Source organism: Apodemus sylvaticus, chromosome 18, assembly GCF_947179515.1.
Source record: "Apodemus sylvaticus chromosome 18, mApoSyl1.1, whole genome shotgun sequence".
NCBI classification, from domain to species: domain Eukaryota; kingdom Metazoa; phylum Chordata; class Mammalia; order Rodentia; family Muridae; genus Apodemus; species Apodemus sylvaticus.
The window spans coordinates 71,182,138-71,198,056 of record NC_067489.1 but is presented as its reverse complement, the minus strand read 5'-3'; the positions used below and the strand labels follow the sequence as shown (position 1 = coordinate 71,198,056).

The 15,919-nt window shown below is 56.3% G+C and overlaps 1 protein-coding gene across 8 annotated transcripts; it reads left to right on the top strand.

Annotated features, from left to right (window-relative positions):
* Positions 1-415: 415 nt before the first annotated feature.
* On the top strand, positions 416-15,586 carry Mef2b (myocyte enhancer factor 2B). Of its 8 annotated transcripts, none has more exons than XM_052161982.1 (10): positions 416-526; positions 5,008-5,108; positions 12,912-12,991; positions 13,252-13,455; positions 13,723-13,914; positions 14,193-14,322; positions 14,444-14,577; positions 14,710-14,794; positions 14,910-14,997; positions 15,165-15,586. In XM_052161982.1, exons 3-10 carry the CDS (start codon positions 12,938-12,940, stop codon positions 15,382-15,384), a joined length of 1,107 nt encoding a protein of 368 aa, XP_052017942.1. In that variant the 5' UTR covers positions 416-526; positions 5,008-5,108; positions 12,912-12,937; the 3' UTR covers positions 15,385-15,586. The 8 variants fall into 8 exon arrangements, with proteins under 8 accessions (XP_052017942.1, XP_052017943.1, XP_052017939.1 ...); XM_052161983.1 differs by having other exon boundaries at positions 5,005-5,108; XM_052161979.1 differs by lacking the exon at positions 5,008-5,108.
* The last annotated feature ends 333 nt before the right edge of the window (positions 15,587-15,919 follow it).

Here is a 15,919-nt window from a genome sequence, read left to right as displayed (position 1 = left end):
TGGTGGTGATGGGTTTTGGTTTGTTTGTTTGTTTCCAGGCACAGTTTCTCAGTGTAGCCTTGGCTGTCCTGGAACTTACTCTGTAGACCAGGCTACAATCACCAATCACCAGCTTGTACCTCTCCAAGGGCTGGGATTAAAGTTGTGTGCCACTATACTCTGTGTTTTGTTTTGTTTTTGATAGGGTCTCGCCCTGTATCCCATGCTAGCCTGCCACTAGCTGCCGTGCTCCTGCCTTAGCCTCCCGGTCGGTCGGGCCAGCACTCCTCAGTCCCGCATCTCTCAGGATCCTAGCATCTTCTCCAGACCTCGTGTGAAGCACCTAAGAGCCAGGACACTCCCAAATATCCGCCCCTATGCAAATGACCCGCCTCCACCCAATCAGCTCTTGGAGGCGGGGCTGCGCGGGAAGGCATCTGCTCCTGGGCCGGAGCTGTGATCAGTGCTGCGGCCGCCTTGGGTGCCTGGATCCCCGCAGTGCACAGAAGTTCTGAACAGCAGGGACCTGACTCCCGGGACTCCTGAGGTGTGCGCGGGTCTGGGGGCGGATGGGGTGCAGAGGGCGGTGTGTGTGTGCTGTCTGAGGGTTAGGGGGCCTGGCTTTCAGGAGTGTTTGCTGAGTAGAGTCGCGTCTAGCCTAAGCTAGTCTGAAAGTTACTGCCCTCATCTACCCTCAAACTCACAGTAGTTCTCCTGCCTCGGTCTCCAGAGGGCTGTGATGATAAGCGTGTGACCACTAAATTGTTCGGGGTTTTTCTGTTCTTTAAGAGGAGGGGGTTTAAGACAGGTCCCGCTCTGTAGTCCAGGCTAGTCCGAAATTCACTATGTAGTTCAGGCATAGTTCAAATTCAAAGCGGCCCTCTTCCCTCAGCCTTCCAAGTGCCAGGATCTCAAGGGTGTGACCACAGTCCACTGTTGGAAGCTCTGGTTGCCAATGTGAGAGATGGTTTCACTCTGCTGTCCAGGTTGGCCTAGAAGCCATGTAGCCGTGCTTGGTGCTTCATGCCTTTAATCCCAGCCAAGCAGATCTTTTCAGGCTAACCTGGTCTACATAGTGAGCCCTAAGTCAGGTCCTGAGACATTGAGGTTGGGAGGAACTCTGTAGCTCTGGCTAACCTAGAACTCATGGCAATGCATCTTGGGTCTCCCAAGTGCCAAGCTCACAGATGTGTACCCACGGGTGGCTGTGTTTGTGGTGATCTTTGTTTTGGGTAGAGGGGCATTGAGAGGTTGAGACGGGGTCTTGTGTGTAGTCCAAGCCGGCCTTGAGCTTTTTTTCAATCTTCCTGCCTTCATTTCCGAGATGTGGGGTCACAGGTGTATTCCTACTTGAGGCTGTGTTTGAAGTTTTGGTAATGGTTGTTTCTGTGATGGCACCACCTCTGTGAGCGGAGGCACCCGCTTCTTAGGGTACATACCACTTGACCTTCATTGCCCCCGTTTTCCCTCAGGCATATTCATGGGGGACCACCTTTGCCCCGTGCCTGTGTCTTCCTTGGAAACCTCATTAGGAACAACCACAGACCTCTCAGAGGCAGTGTCCCTTTCACAGTCCTGACCCCCTCCGCCCCCTCAGTCTCCAGAGCAGTGAGCATAGTGACTCCCACCCCTGCCCAGCCCTAACCCTAGATAAAGATGGAGGTCAGACACAGCTTAGACCTCTACCTGATCGCACGGACTCCTTACTAGGGAAAGTTAAGGGCTGTGGCCCTGTGGGACTGGGGATAGGAATTCTGACAGTTGGTGTGAGCAAACCTGGCTTCCGGTCCTCAGTAGGCCGGAGCTGGGAGACGCTTAACTAGAGTCTACCAGAGAGGCTCTGAGGAGAACTCCGGGAACTTGTGCCAGTTCCCAAGGCCATCTCCGATCAGGGTTTCGGGTTTGATTGCTAAGGCTGCAGGGCCTCAGGAAAGGCAGCCGTGCTCCCTCCTGACTCAGTGTGTCAGCTACTCCCTAGCTGAGGGCAGAACAAAACTTGTCCTGAAGCCGGGAGGGAGGTGGTGGCGCACGCCTGTAATCCCAGCACTCTGGGAGGCAGAGGCAGGCGGATTTCTGAGTTCGAGGCCAGCCTGGTCTACAGAGTGAGTTCCAGGACAGCCAGGGCTACACAGAGAAACCCTGTCTCGAAAAAACCAAATCCAAAAAAACCGAAAAGAAAAAAAAAAAAAAAAAAACTTGTCCTGAAGGGGGCAGAATGTTGGGGCATGTCTGGCTTGGATTTTTTTTATGTTTTATCTTTTTTTTTTTTTTTTTTGGATTTGGGTTTTCCGAGACAGGGTTTCTCTGTGTAGCCCTGGCTGTCCTGGAACTCGCTCTGTAGACCAGGCTGGCCTCGAACTCAGAAATCCGCCTGCCTCTGCCTCCCAGAGTGCTGGGATTACAGGCGTGCGCCACCACCGCCCGGCTTGTTTTATCATTTTTAATTCTATGTTTGGGGCAGGGAAAGGTACTGATGAATAGCTGGATTGAGTCCCCTGGAGCTGAAAGTCTGAGCCGCTCGCTGTGGGCGCTGGAACCAAGCTTGGGTCCCTTGCAGGAGCAGCATGCATCTTAGCCACTGAGCCATCTCTTCAGCCCAAGAATTTTGTCTTTTTGAGCCAGGGTGTCAGGTTCCCCAGGCTGGCCCTGAGCTCCAGATCCTCACCTGGGATGACAGTTGTGAGTGACAGGCCCAGCTTATGATGCTGGGTGTCCGAGGATACTCCTAAGGACTGGTGGGGACAGCCAACCCTCTTGGAGAAACACAGAGCTCAGAGCCACTCCCAGGCCCTGAGAGAACAAGGTCTGGCTGGGGACATGGCTTCTGCACCCACCTGCCATAGGTACCTTTGTGATCTTTGTGACCTTTGTGACCACAGCAAGGCAAATTGAGCCCAAGCCTGGCTTCTTTGGGGACTTTGTTTGTCTGAGATGAGACAATGTTGTGTAGCCCAGGCTGGTTTTAAAGTCGCTGTGTAGCTGAGGATGGCCTTGAACCATTATCTGCCTGCATCTCAGAGCTGGCAGGACAGCCATGCTCCACCACACTGGCTTTGCCAGGGTCATGCATTCTGTCCTGACATAGTCTGGGGCCTGGATTGTGATCCCAGGATGACAATATCCAGCCCACTTCTGAGCCAGTCACAGGCAATTACTGTAGAGTGTGCCAGGCTGTGGCACGCAAGCCTTGCCCTGGCTGGGAAACTGGGGTCTCGCCATCTGGCACCGGGGGAAGACCAGTCGCTCTGTATAGGACGACCCGTCTCTCGTGAGGCAGGACGTGTGTGGATGGCATGAACCAGCACAGGCACTCAGTCGCCGTAGATCCCGTGAGCTGCTTTCAAGCAGAGGGCCGGGAGGGCGGCTTGTCCCCGAGACCCGCTTCTTTAGGTATTAGTGCACCCCAGGTGGGGTGAGGGCTAAGAAGGGGCAACGATGCTGGTTAAGGCGTGGCGTCCCCACAGCTGTCAACTGCAGCTTCTCCCATCCTCTCTCCAGCCCGCAGCCCTGGTAGTCCAGGCCACCGCTGCTCTGCTGATGGGCGCTGTCCCAGCTTCCTCTCTTCAACGCCTCTCTCCCACTACATCAAGAACAGTGAATCCACATAACCTTCCCATAGTGCTCTGCCCCTGCTCTCCACTGTCTGCAGCCCTCACTCACCCTGTCCAACCTGGCTGAGGCAGTGGGCAGGTGACGCAGGTGACAAGGCAGCCAAGTGTCTTGGTGAGGAGCAGGCTTCAGCATCAGCATCAGCATCAGCTTCAGCATCAGCATCAGCTCCCTCTTCAGGACCTTTGCTCTGCTGTCCGCCAGGCAGGCCAGGACCTGGATGGCGTCTTTCTATCCTCAAGACCCCTCTTCAGACAGGCCTTCCTGGACCCTCTGTCAAAGCTACTCTCAGTTCCTTGCCTCAGTCTCCCACTTTCCTCTTCTTTCCTTTTCTTTCTTTCTTCTTCTTCTTTTTTATTTATTTATTTATTTATTTATTTATTTATTTATTTTTGGATTTGGTTTTTTCGAGACAGGGTTTCTCTGTGCAGCCCTGGCTGTCCTGGAACTCACTCTGTAGACCAGGCTGGCCTCGAACTCAGAAATCCGCCTGCCTCTGCCTCCCAGAGTGCTGGGATTACAGGCGCACGCCACCACCGCCCGGCTTCCTTTTCTTTCTTTTAGATAGGTCATATCTAGCCTGGGCTACCCTCAAATTCACCCTGCACTGGTGCACCCACCTCCACCTTCAGCCTGCTGGGTGACAGGCAGGTGTCACCAGAGAGATGGTACTATTCCCATCCCTTCCACACAGAACTCCAACAGACAGGCACAGCTGTGTATCTGCCATGATGGCCAGAAGGGGGACCCATTGTTTGTCCGAGCCCCACCCCCCATCCCTGGGTGTCCCTAACACTTCTGGGCATACAGAGGACACAGGATGTCTCACACAGTCGGGTTTCCAATGTCTTGGGGCTTTTTGAGGCCATGGGTACAGTTCCTTCCACCCAGTGCTGACAGATGTGTTAATTTCCCAAGCAGGGAGGCCTGGGCCTCTGAGGACCAATTCCCCACAGGAAGATCTTTCTGTGGAACAAAGAGGGAAATCTTGGGCTGTCCCTGCAGCCACTGTGGAGGCTCAGAGGACAAGGCTGGGGGCCTTGGGTGCGCCCAACATGGGACAGCAAGATTAGGCTGAGAGTGTGAGTCTGCCCCTGCTCCTGGGGCAGCGGCCTTGACCAGGCAGGTCACCACACATGCACTTACCTTCTGAGATAGCGCCTCCCACTGAACCTGGAGTTTGGCATTTTAACAAGATCGGCCCACCATTAAGTCCTCAGGACCTGCCTGGCTTGTATGTGGGTTCTGGGGTCTTAGGTCTCCATACAACCTTAGGTCTACATACTTACCCATACCTTCCCATACTGAGCCTTCTCAGCCACCTCCCCCGCCCCCGTTAAAATTGAATTTCATGTTATGTGTACGTTTTTTTGTTTGTTTTGTTTTGTTTTCATTTTTGTCACTTTTGTTTTGAAGCAGGATCTCACTACATAGCCTTGGCTGGACTGGAACTCACTCTGTAGACCAGGCTGGCCTTGAACTCAGCCACCTACCTCTGGCTCCCAGTGCTGGGATTAAGGGTATGTGTCGCCAATCCTGGCTTACTTTGTTTTCTTTTTTTTTTTTTAAAGATTTATTTTATTTATTATTATATGTAAGTACACTGTACCTGTCTTCAGACACCAGAAGAGGGCATCACCAGATCCCATTACAGATGGTTGTGAGCCACCATATGGTTGCTGGGATTTGAACTCAGGATCTTCGGAAGAGCAGTCGGTGCTCTTAACCGCTGAACCATCTCTCCAGCCTTACTTTGTTTTCATATGAGGTCTCCTGTAGGCCGGCCTTGAGCTGACTTTGTGGTTGAGGCTGACCATGAACACCCTTAGTGCTGGGGCCCCAGGGGTCCACCGCCATGGCGGTTTTCACGGGGTGATGCTGGTAGAATCCAGGTTTCATGCGTGCTAGGCGAACACTATAACCACATGAGAACATGGTCTTACACTGTTGGCCACAGGTCATCTGTGCCTGAAGTTTGTGTTGTGTGCCGTGAAGTCCTTAAAGGGTGACCAAGGGCTAGAAATAGAACTCACCAACTCTGGGCTTGTGTAGCACACCCAGGGCCCTCCATGTCAACATATCTTCAAGCCCCAGAAGAAAAAAATAACCAAATTGGAACAGCATTTGATGGCCCTCGAGCCTGCCCTGGACAGCCAGCTGCTGTGGCTCCTGACACAGTGTCTGTCCCTCTGAATTCAACATGTGTCCCCCACCTCAAGCAGACCTGGTAGATGTCAGAGGGTTTCCAGCTGTGCCTCAGCCTCCTCAGAGATGAACACAGGGGCCCCTCAGGGCCTTGCCCCACCCACTCAGATTTCTCAGCTCCTCATGCTAAATGCTAAGCACCCACCACAGCAGGGAAGCCGGAGCAGGCCTAGGGCCTCTCAAGGACAGGACCACCTGTATCTGGGGATGCATGCATGCCACGGACCAGCCTGGACTTGGGGAGGTGAGAGCTCTTGAGAGACGGATATGTGAATATTTGGGGGTCTCTTTAGGTGTCTTAGGGATTGGCTGTGCTTGTGACAGTCTGTGTGATGGATGCTGCGTGCATCTGTGGATTGTCACTTCTTAGAAATTCTGTAGTGAGCCGGGCAGTGGTGGCGCACACCTGTAATCCCAGCACTTGGGAGGCAGAGGCAGGCGGATTTCTGAGTTCAAGGCCAGTCTGGTCTATAGAGTGAGTTCCAGGACAGCCAGGGCTACACAGAGAAACCCTGTCTCGGAAAAAACAAATCAAAAAAGAAATTCTGTAGTGTATCTCACGTTGGGGTTAATGTTTGGAGAACGGTGTGAATTACAGATACCTGTTTTTGTTTTGTGAGACTGATTTCACTGTAGCCCAGGCTATCCTGGAACTCACTATTTAGCCTAGTTGGCTTCGAACTAAAAGCAATCCTCCTGCTTCACCTCCTGAGCTCCAGGATGACAGGTGTGACACTAGATCAAATCCTTTGAAGATGTTTGTAGGCCGCCATCCGGAGTGTTTGGGGATCCATTGTGCTATATACCTGGACAGGTATTCTCCGAGTGTGAGTGGAGTCTCTTCCATTCTCCAACTCCCCGAGCGGCCCTTATACCCAGATGCTGGGGAGGGGTGACCCCGAAGCCATCTGAAAGGGCTGGGCAGCCAGGCACCCCTGGAGACCCAGACTGACCGGGTTTTGGTGGCTAAGCTGCGACTACCGCGGGGAGGGGGCGGGGGAGGTGGTCATGCGCACCTGCTCAGCCAGGCAGGTGCTTGGCCCAGAGCTGCGGTGGGCGAGGCCCCGCCTCCCCAGGCCCCGCCCACATGGGCGTGTCGTCTGCCGTAGCGTTGGGGAGCCGGGCAGCTGGGGTCGCTCTCAGCGCCTGGGGCCCCCAGGAGAGGGCGGGGAGGGGTCCCGGCTTTCCAGGGGGCGCTTCCTGTCGTCGTAATGAGGAGTCCTGGGAGCAGGTGATGAAACTGCAGCCCGGGTTGCGTGAGGCCGCGTGTCCCGCGGGCCTGGCTCCCCACCTGCCTCTCACTTCTGCTTTCTGTGCTCACGCCGGGCTGTGGGTCCCTGTGCAGCCCCGTGGCCCATCGCAGGGAACGAGTCGGAAGCTGAACATGGCCTGGCACTCGGGGTTCTGAGAAGGAAAGACAGATTGAAAGCCCTTGGGGTAGGGAGAGACAGTGTTTCTAACCTGCTTTCATTTGCGGCTGGGGGGAACCCGAGACCTCTTTGGGGTCACTGGGAAAGTGGGATCTCTCCTAGTCACCCTCATTTCAACACCTGGGGACCCAGAGGCCTCACCAAGAGGTGATGGTTTGTGGTTTGGAAGCCTTTCAGGCAGTTTGTTGATTGACTTACAAACCATATCCCACCAGACAGAAGGATTGAGTGTATGTGGGAAGGCATGTTTTATTTTATTTTATTTTAATTTTATTTAAAAAAATTACATCCATAGCCAGGTGTGGTGGTGCATGGCTTTAATCCAGGAGGCAAGTAGATCTCTGAGTTTAGGTCAACCTGGAACATGAGTTCCGAGACAGGAACATTCATTAATGTATCTGGGCGTGTGCTCAACATAACTGGTGCACGGAGCTCAGAAGACAGCTTCCAGGGATGAGTCCTGCCCTCCACCGTGTGCGTCCTGTCTTGACAACCGGGGCATCAGGTTTGTCAGTCTTCTGCCCTGGAATGAGACCCTCCCGGTCCTGCCTGGACAGCAGGGGTGTTCACTGCCCCTTGCCCTGTCTGTCCCAGAGAATGCCTGAGACTCTGGCTCGTGGGTCACCCACACAGCAGCCCTGGTACCCCCTGAGCTCTCCTCCCGCTGCCTCCCTGTCACATCAGTCTGGGCTGGATGGAGACTCCCTGTGGCAGTCACCAGCCAGGAGAAGATTTCAGTTTATTTTTTAACTCCACTTTAGTTGATTAATTTTGAGGCAGGATTTCAGGTAGCCCAGGCAGGCCTCCGACTGCTCATGTAGCCTTGGATGCCCTTGACCTCCGGGTGATCCTCCACCATCCACCTCACCAGTCTGGGGCAAAGGCGGCGTCCATCCCTGCACAGCTGCACACGCGCTTCCTACAGGACAGCTCTGGGCAGCACTTGGGCGTGGAAGGCTCCTCCCCGCTCCCGGCTTCCTCCTTAGGCGCCCCCCTCCTCCCCTGTGTTTCCCTCGCCCCAACACCTGGAGCTGAGGCAGGGGCAGTCTGTCTGTAGCTGGGTAGTTTGCATAGAAGTACAAATAGGTCTGCTGAGCCCCGGCGGCGACCGCCGCCTCCGCACTCCGTTCCGCACCTGGGCCACAGGCGGCCCCAGCCCGTGCCAAGCGATCGGAGATTTGCATTCTCATGTATTTCTGGGCAAGTCTAAGAGGAAGTGTGCAGGGAAGCTGGGGGCGGGGCCTCAGCCTCGGTTTCTCTCTGCCTGTGTGGAGGCCAGAGGTCACTGTGGGGGCAGGGGTCTCCCTCGGTCACTATCGGTTTTTTAATTCTTTAGATAGGGTCTCACGATGTAGCCCTGGCCGGTCTGGAACTCCTAAGGGCGCCCTGGCTCTGCCTCCCAAGGGCTTTGCCACCTTACTCAGCTTGGAGCTCAGCCCACCCGCTGGCCAGCAAGACGCTCATCTCCCCGGGAGGCAGAGGACCCTCGATGTGGGCGCTGGCATTCAGCTCAGGCCTTCGCACCTGGCAGCCGCTCAGACAGGGCTGAACCCTGGCCTCCCGCTCCCCATGAGAGTCTGAGCATCATCCCAGCACTCTGGAGCCGGAGGCAGGGGGATCAGGAGTTCAAGCCAACCCAAAGGATATTAAACCTTGTCTCAAAAAATAAAGTAAGTAAAGTAAATAGTTAGGAGTGGTGCTTGTGCGCCCTCAGTCTCAGAACTCTCAGAACTGGGAGGCAGAGGCAAGCTGATCTCTTGGAGTTGCAGGCTAGCCTGGTCTACATAGTACATTCTTACGTTCTTTTTTTTTTTTTTTTTTTTTTTTTTGGTTTTTCGAGACAGGGTTTCTCTGTGAAGTCCTGGCTGTCCTGGAACTCACTCTGTAGACCAGGCTGGCCTCGAACTCAGAAATCTGCCTGCCTCTGCCTCCCAAGTGCTGGGATTACAGGCGTGCGCCACCACATCTGGCTTACATAGCACCTTCTAAGCCAGCCAGGGCTATATAATGAGACCCTGTCCCAAAACTAAATGAGTTAATTAATCAGTATCGGGACTGGTGAGACAATGCAGTGGGTGAAAATGTTTGTCATCATCCTGATGACCTTAGTTTGACCCCTGGGACCCACGTAGCGGGAAGAGAGCAGCATCCTGCAGATTGCCCTCTGACCTCCACACACACTGTCACATGCATCTCCCCACAAAATTAATAACTTTAAAAAAAATTTTAGGGGTCAGAAAGAAAAAGCACTGGCACGATTAAAACCATGGCTGCTCTTAGATTCTAGACTCGGTTCCCAGCGCTTGGCAACTTAGAACCGTCTGTGACAGCCGTTCAGGGGACTCTGACTCCATTTCTCCCTCCTGAGGGCACCAAGCACACATGTGCTTCGAATACATACATGAAGGCAAGTGCACCCATGCAGAGGCCAGGTGTGGTGTCCCGCCTTTAATCCCAGCACTGGGGAGACAGGCAGGCAGATGTTACACAGACAGACATACACATGAAATAGTAAATTATTTTATCACAGTGAAAACAAGCCAGGGGTGGCTGGTGTAGGCTGTGGCTCCGTTGGTAGGGCACCTGCCTGGCATGCATGAAAATCCGGGTCCACATCAGCACCACACAGCACTCAGGAAGTGGAAGAGAAACATGGCGCGGTTGCAGGGCACTCAGCTATGTAAGCGTGGGGCCGGCTTAGGCTGTGTGAGACACTGTCCCAAACTACAGGAAGAAACACAAGTAACTTTTTTAAAAAGTGTATTTTGCTGGGTGTGGTGGTGCATGTCTTCCATCTGAGGATCAGGAGCAGAGGCAGGAGCATCTCTGTGAGTTCAAGGCTAGCCTGTCTATGTAGTGAGTTCCAGGACAGCCAGGCCTATGAGAGACCCTGTCTCAAGAAAAGCCAATTTCTACCCTCAGTGACATACTGAAGCAGAGACCCTGCAGTCCCCTGCCAGCCTCCCTCCTCCGCCAGGGCCCTTGCACCTACTCTTCCTTCTTCTAGGAACTTCCTGCCTAGCTCTGCCCTCAGTTGGCTCCCTGTTCAGAGAGAGCCCCACAGCCCTTGGCTCTGCCCCCACCCTTCAGTCCTGCCCCTCTCTCGTCTCTGCCTCACATCTTCAGGGCAGGGGGAGAAAGCCCAGTGCCGGAGTCCAAGCCTGACCCGGCTCTCACTGGATCTTGGCTGGGGAACCTCCGGTCCAGTGCCCCCTTCAGCCTCCAGGGACCTGCCTGCCTGGGTTTTAACAACACACCCCAGCCCTGGGAAAGGCCTGGTTTTGGCTAAGGGTTAAAATTAGCGAGGAGGTTAAATTTAGTAAGAGAAGCTGGAGCGGGGCCCTCACAGTCCTGGAGCTGCCTCCTAGACTCACCTCAGACACCAGCTCAGAGCGGGTGGAGGCTAGCCAGGGGCCACACAGCATCTTAGCTGGGCTCAGACAGTGAGCGGAGTCTGAGGAGAGGCATCCCCTAGAGGGAGAGGGTGCAGCGGGCCCATATGACCCTGGTAACACAGGCCATGTCTGTGTGTGTCTGTAAATGGGGGCCTCGGCCAGTTGTGAGGTAAGAGAGGTCATATAGCCCTGCAGTCTGCTGAGGGGACTGTCCCCACGAGGTTAAGAACCTCACTGTCTGTCTGGTCCTCTGTGTGTTGTGAAAGGGCTCTGGAGCTACACACGGGCCAACTTCTGCTACACAGCAAGTTTGAGAGCCAGCCTGAGCTGCAGGAGAGCGCCTATCTCCTAAAAACAAAAAAAAGAGAGAAAAGAACAAAGAAAGAAGTCCAGTTGTCTGAGGATGGCCCAGTTCTCTTCTAAACTGTGCCCCGGGCCCAGCCTTCAGCCTGCCTGGCCTGGGGCTCTGAGAGCCAGGCTTTCAAGCAGGATGTAGTGCCCTGGGCCAGCGGGCATCCCTACCTGAGCTGTGTGTGTGTGTGTGTGTGTGTGTGTGTGTGCCTGTGCGTGTCCCTATGCGTGCACTCACACGTGCAGAGGACACTGAGTGTCCTGTCACTCTCCACCTCATCCCTTCTCAGACAGGGACTCTCACTGAACCTGGGCCTCAATGACCACCAAGCCCCGCGCTCCCCTTGCGTCCCCTGTCTCACTCAGCTCTAGCCCCAGACTGTCACGAGGGTCCTGGGATTCAAGCTCAGGTGCTCATTCTTGTGAGGCCCGTGCTTTTACACACACTCCAACCGTCCCCCTGGGCCCCGCTTCATGGTTTTGAGGCCGGAGCAAGCTCCGTTGTCCAGGGCTCAGCCTAACTCAGCCTCCCAGTGAGGAGACTACAGGCGAGCGCTCTTGCGGGTGCTGGGGACTCTGGTCCTCACATTTGCACAGCAAACGCCATCTCCCTAGCCTCCCTGCTACTGAGGTCATCCCACAATGAAGCCCAGACCAGCCTAGATTCCAGCAATCTCCTGCCTCAGCCACTGAGTGCTCAAACGGGGCTGTGTCACCCATGTGCAGCTCAGAGCCCTTAACTGTTTTCTTTTGTTTAAGATAAGTTCTCACCATAGCCCAGGCTAGAACTCCTTCAAGCCCTGCCAGGGAGACCCAAGATCCCCCAGGGAGGCCAGGGGCTCGGCACATTCCCACGTGGGCCCTTTGGTCCTCAGGTCTGCCAGCCTAAACCAAGCAAGTGGGTGAGTTTTCTGGGATTCCACACACCAGGCCTTTCCTCGGGCCCTGCAGAAAAGCCTCAGCAGAGCAGTTCCCTCGGGGACTGTGGTGACCGCATCAGTTCTAGTGGCACTGAGACAGGGATTTCAAGTTCTGGGTCAGCCTAGACTACTTAGCAAAACTATGTCTCAGAGCAATCTCTTTCCAGGTCCCATAATGAAAATGTGGGGAGCCCTCAGCCCCACATTAATGTGTGACCCCGTGTGTGGAAATGTCCAGAACAGGAAACTCCACAGAGCCAGACAGCAGAGGGAGTAGGGGGAAGGAAGAAGGGAAAAGGGCAGCTCCTGCCTTGATGACCATGGAATGTGCTAGAATTAGACCAAAGTAATCATTACACAGTATAGAAAAACACACAATATGCCGTGTATCATGCTATTTAACACAGTGAATTTTAGAACACTAAAGAAAGAAAGGAATTGGGTGTGGTGATGCTTGAGTTTGGGGCTAGCCTGGTCTTCATAGCAAGTTCCAGGACAACCATGGCCACACAGAGAGATCCTGTCTCAACAAAAAAGAGGATGCGTGGGATGGCTCACCTGGCAGGGCCATTTGCTGCCTAGCCTGAGTGCCAGAGCTGCATCTGCAGGAGTGCCATGGTGGACGGACGAAGGTGCCTGTGCCTCCGCGCATGCTCAGAGCGGTGCCCGCACAGTAGACGCCAGCGCCCACTGCCCAGAGCGCACACTAATGGTCCTTTCCGGTTGAGCAAGTAAAGTACCGCTTGATGTCCTCCCTCCTCCCTGTGGAGCTGAGGCTAGCCTGAATCCCAGCTTCTTCCTGCCGCAACTCCCTGGGTGCACGGAGGTGCTCGGACCTCCACGGTGCATCGCGTTTGTTGATGCACGTAGTGCGGTGCGCCCGGCTGCTGCCCAGTAGGGGCTGCCTGGGTTAAGTGTCTGCCTTCATCGTGCTATGCTGGGACTTGAAGTGGGCAGGGTGAGGATAGAGGCTGGAGCTGTTGGCCGTGTCCTGCTCACCCCCTCCTTCCGTCCTCTTACAGACCAGCCACTCTGCACAGCCACCACGATGGGTAGGAAAAAAATCCAGATCTCACGCATTGTCGACCAAAGGAACAGGCAGGTGAGTGCCCGGTGCACTACCGTCATAGGGGTTAGGCTTTCCGGGCAGGGGCGCATCCAGCTCAAGGTTAAATGGTCCTGAGGCTACCTTGGGGAGTCTGAGCGTGACGGAGAGGTGGGTGCTGCTTCTGGGGCCTAATCTTCCTCTCGGAGGGAACTGGACACGGGTGGCGTTGCGAGCGCAGCGAAGTTTCCCAGGTTCGCTTTTCGGACCCCTAGGACCCTCCTTTAACGCCCTCGCCTGTCTCCGCGGCTGTGTAGGTGACTTTCACCAAGCGCAAGTTCGGGCTGATGAAGAAGGCTTACGAGCTGAGCGTGCTGTGTGACTGCGACATCGCGCTGATCATCTTCAACAGCGCGCAGCGCCTCTTCCAGTACGCGAGCAGCGACATGGACCGCGTGCTGCTCAAGTACACGGAGTACAGCGAGCCGCACGAGAGCCGCACGAACGCCGACATCCTACAGGTACCCGAAGCCGCGCGTCCCCGCCGTCCGTCGCCCTGTGGCCCTGGTCGGTCCTGATCCTTTCCTCCCACTCTGCAGGGACTTGGGCCCCAGGGAACTCACGGTAGTTTTAGTCCCTGGCGTCCATCTGGGGCAGGCCACGCCCATCTGTGTGTCCTGCAGATTGGCTGGGTGGGGAAGGTTTTCTCTCCCAGGTACCAGAGAACCAAGTTCTAGGAGTCGGGTAAGGTGGGGGGACCCCCACCCCGTCACCTGCTGTTCCCGCAGACGCTGAAGAGGAGGGGCGTGGGCCTCGATGGGCCCGAGCTGGATGTGGAGGAGGGGCCAGACGGTCCTGGAGAGAAGCTGCTGAGGACGCTGGCGGGGGACAGAGGCTCGGCCTCGCCCCCGCCTCGGATCTGTGTAAGAGGACTTTCCTGTCCCTTCGTCGAAGCCCTCACACCTCCCAACTCATTTCCGGTACAGCGTTTGGGTCCGAGGCTCCAGGGGTAGTGATGAGCCGGGCTTGTTCTGGGCGGGTAAGGAACGCAGCAGACGAGCCTTCCTGCCGCAGTTCCTGCGAGGATCCGACACCCCGTGGTCTGCGGAGGGAGACCTCAGCCCTGAACCAGGCTGTGCAGCTGAGACGGAGTCCACCCGGCAGCCGCCGCCTTGGGTCTAGGCCTTAATGGAGACCCTCAGAGACGGCGGAGGCGCAGAGCCCCCTCTGCCTCATTCTCGCCCCTCTCTGTCCACAGCCCGTGGCCCCCGCCATGTCGGTCTCAGAGCTGTCCTACCGCGTCCCACCCGCCACTCCAGGCTGCGATCCTGCCGGGCTGGGGGAGGCCCCGTCTGTCCACTGCCGCCCGCCTCACTTCCGACCCCCGGGTGAGCGTTAGGAGCAGGACAGATGCAGCGTGGGGAGGGCAGACGGGCACAGGGAGCCCGGGCTCTGGACCCGATGAGTAACACGACAGGCCCTCTCTTCCTGGGTCTTCACCTCCCCCAGGCCTGGGACACCCCATCTTCTCTCCGAGCCACCTTGCGGGCAAGACGCCCCCACCCCTGTACCTGTCGGCTGATGGGCGGAGGCCAGACCTGCCCCCTGGCCTGGTTGGTGTCCGAGGGGGACTGGGCACCTCGGTGAGAGGGGAGAGAGTCGGAGGAAGAGGATGGAGGAGGAAGAGGAGAAGGGGGAGGGAGGGAGGAGGGAGAGGAAGGGAGGAGGCAGGTGGTCACATCCAACCTTAGTTTCCCTCTTTGCTGTTCCGGCAGAGGAGCCTGCACAGCGGCCTGCAGAGCCCCGGGGCCCCGGGCCCCGCCCTGGGTAGCTTTGCCTTCCTACCGTCTGGCTCCGCAGGTGCGCCCAACCCCGTCTAACCCTGCCCACTGGGGTCCCTCGCTCCAACCCCGAGTCCGGGAGCGGGAGGGTTGGGGTAGTGACAGGATCTCCGCTCATCAGCCTCTGCCCGCAGACTGCAGCCCGGGAGACGCAGCTCAGGTCCCCCTGCAGCCATCACCCTGGCCACAGTCAAGGGACGCGCTGGACCCTGCTCGGCCAGTGTGAGTTGGGCGCCCCCTGGTGGCCAAGATCGAGATTCGCCTGGACCGGGCTGAGGGTGGGGCTGTGAGATTTAGAGGGGACTCCCGAAGCCCATGGCCTACAAGCCTATTTATCTATCTTGTGGGTCTCTTCCCTTCCTGCCTCCCTTCCCCCATCTCTCCTGCAGTGCCCGCAGTCTGTGCGAGGAGGGTCCCCCCAGCCGAGGGGCCTCCCCCTCTACGCCTCCAGTTAGCATCAAGTCCGAGCGACTGTCTCCAGTCACTGGGACCTCTAGCGACTTTCCCAGGCCCTTCCCCTACCCGCTGCTCCTTGCCAGGCCCCTGGCAGAGCCACTGCGGCCCTCGGCCTCCCTGCGCCGCTTGACCCCAGACTGCTGGCCACGGTAGCGCTCCAAGAGGTTCCTCCAGCCTTCGCAAAGTTCCGGAAGTCTCAGGTTCCCTGCAACACCCGGAGGACGAGCACACCCAATGTGCATCACTAATGAGGCCCCGTCCCTTCCTGGGGGCCGCTGCATCAATAAAGCCCGAGGATCCGGGAGGGCGCTGGGCAGCCCCCAGCTCAGAGCCTCCCGAGTCCGGGATAGCCATACCCCATCTCCCCAAAGGTCTCCTTTTTGCTTACACTGGGTTTGGGGTGCATACAATAAGAACGATTCCGAGAGGAAGGCCAGATGGAGGTGGGGAGGGTAACCCAAGAAGGGGCCACAGGCGTTGCCACCAATGGGGAGCCAGGTCTGAGCTGCTCTTGGAAGTGTGAGGCTGGGATGAGGCCACCGTCATATCACCATGGCGGGTGAGAGCGGGAGAAAGAGTGGGTCGCCTGTGGTGACCAGGAGTTCTAGGACAGCTTGGGATGGAGAAGACTTTTAAAGAGTAAACAGGACGCCGCTCCAAAATGGCTCAGGGGATAAAGGCACTTGCT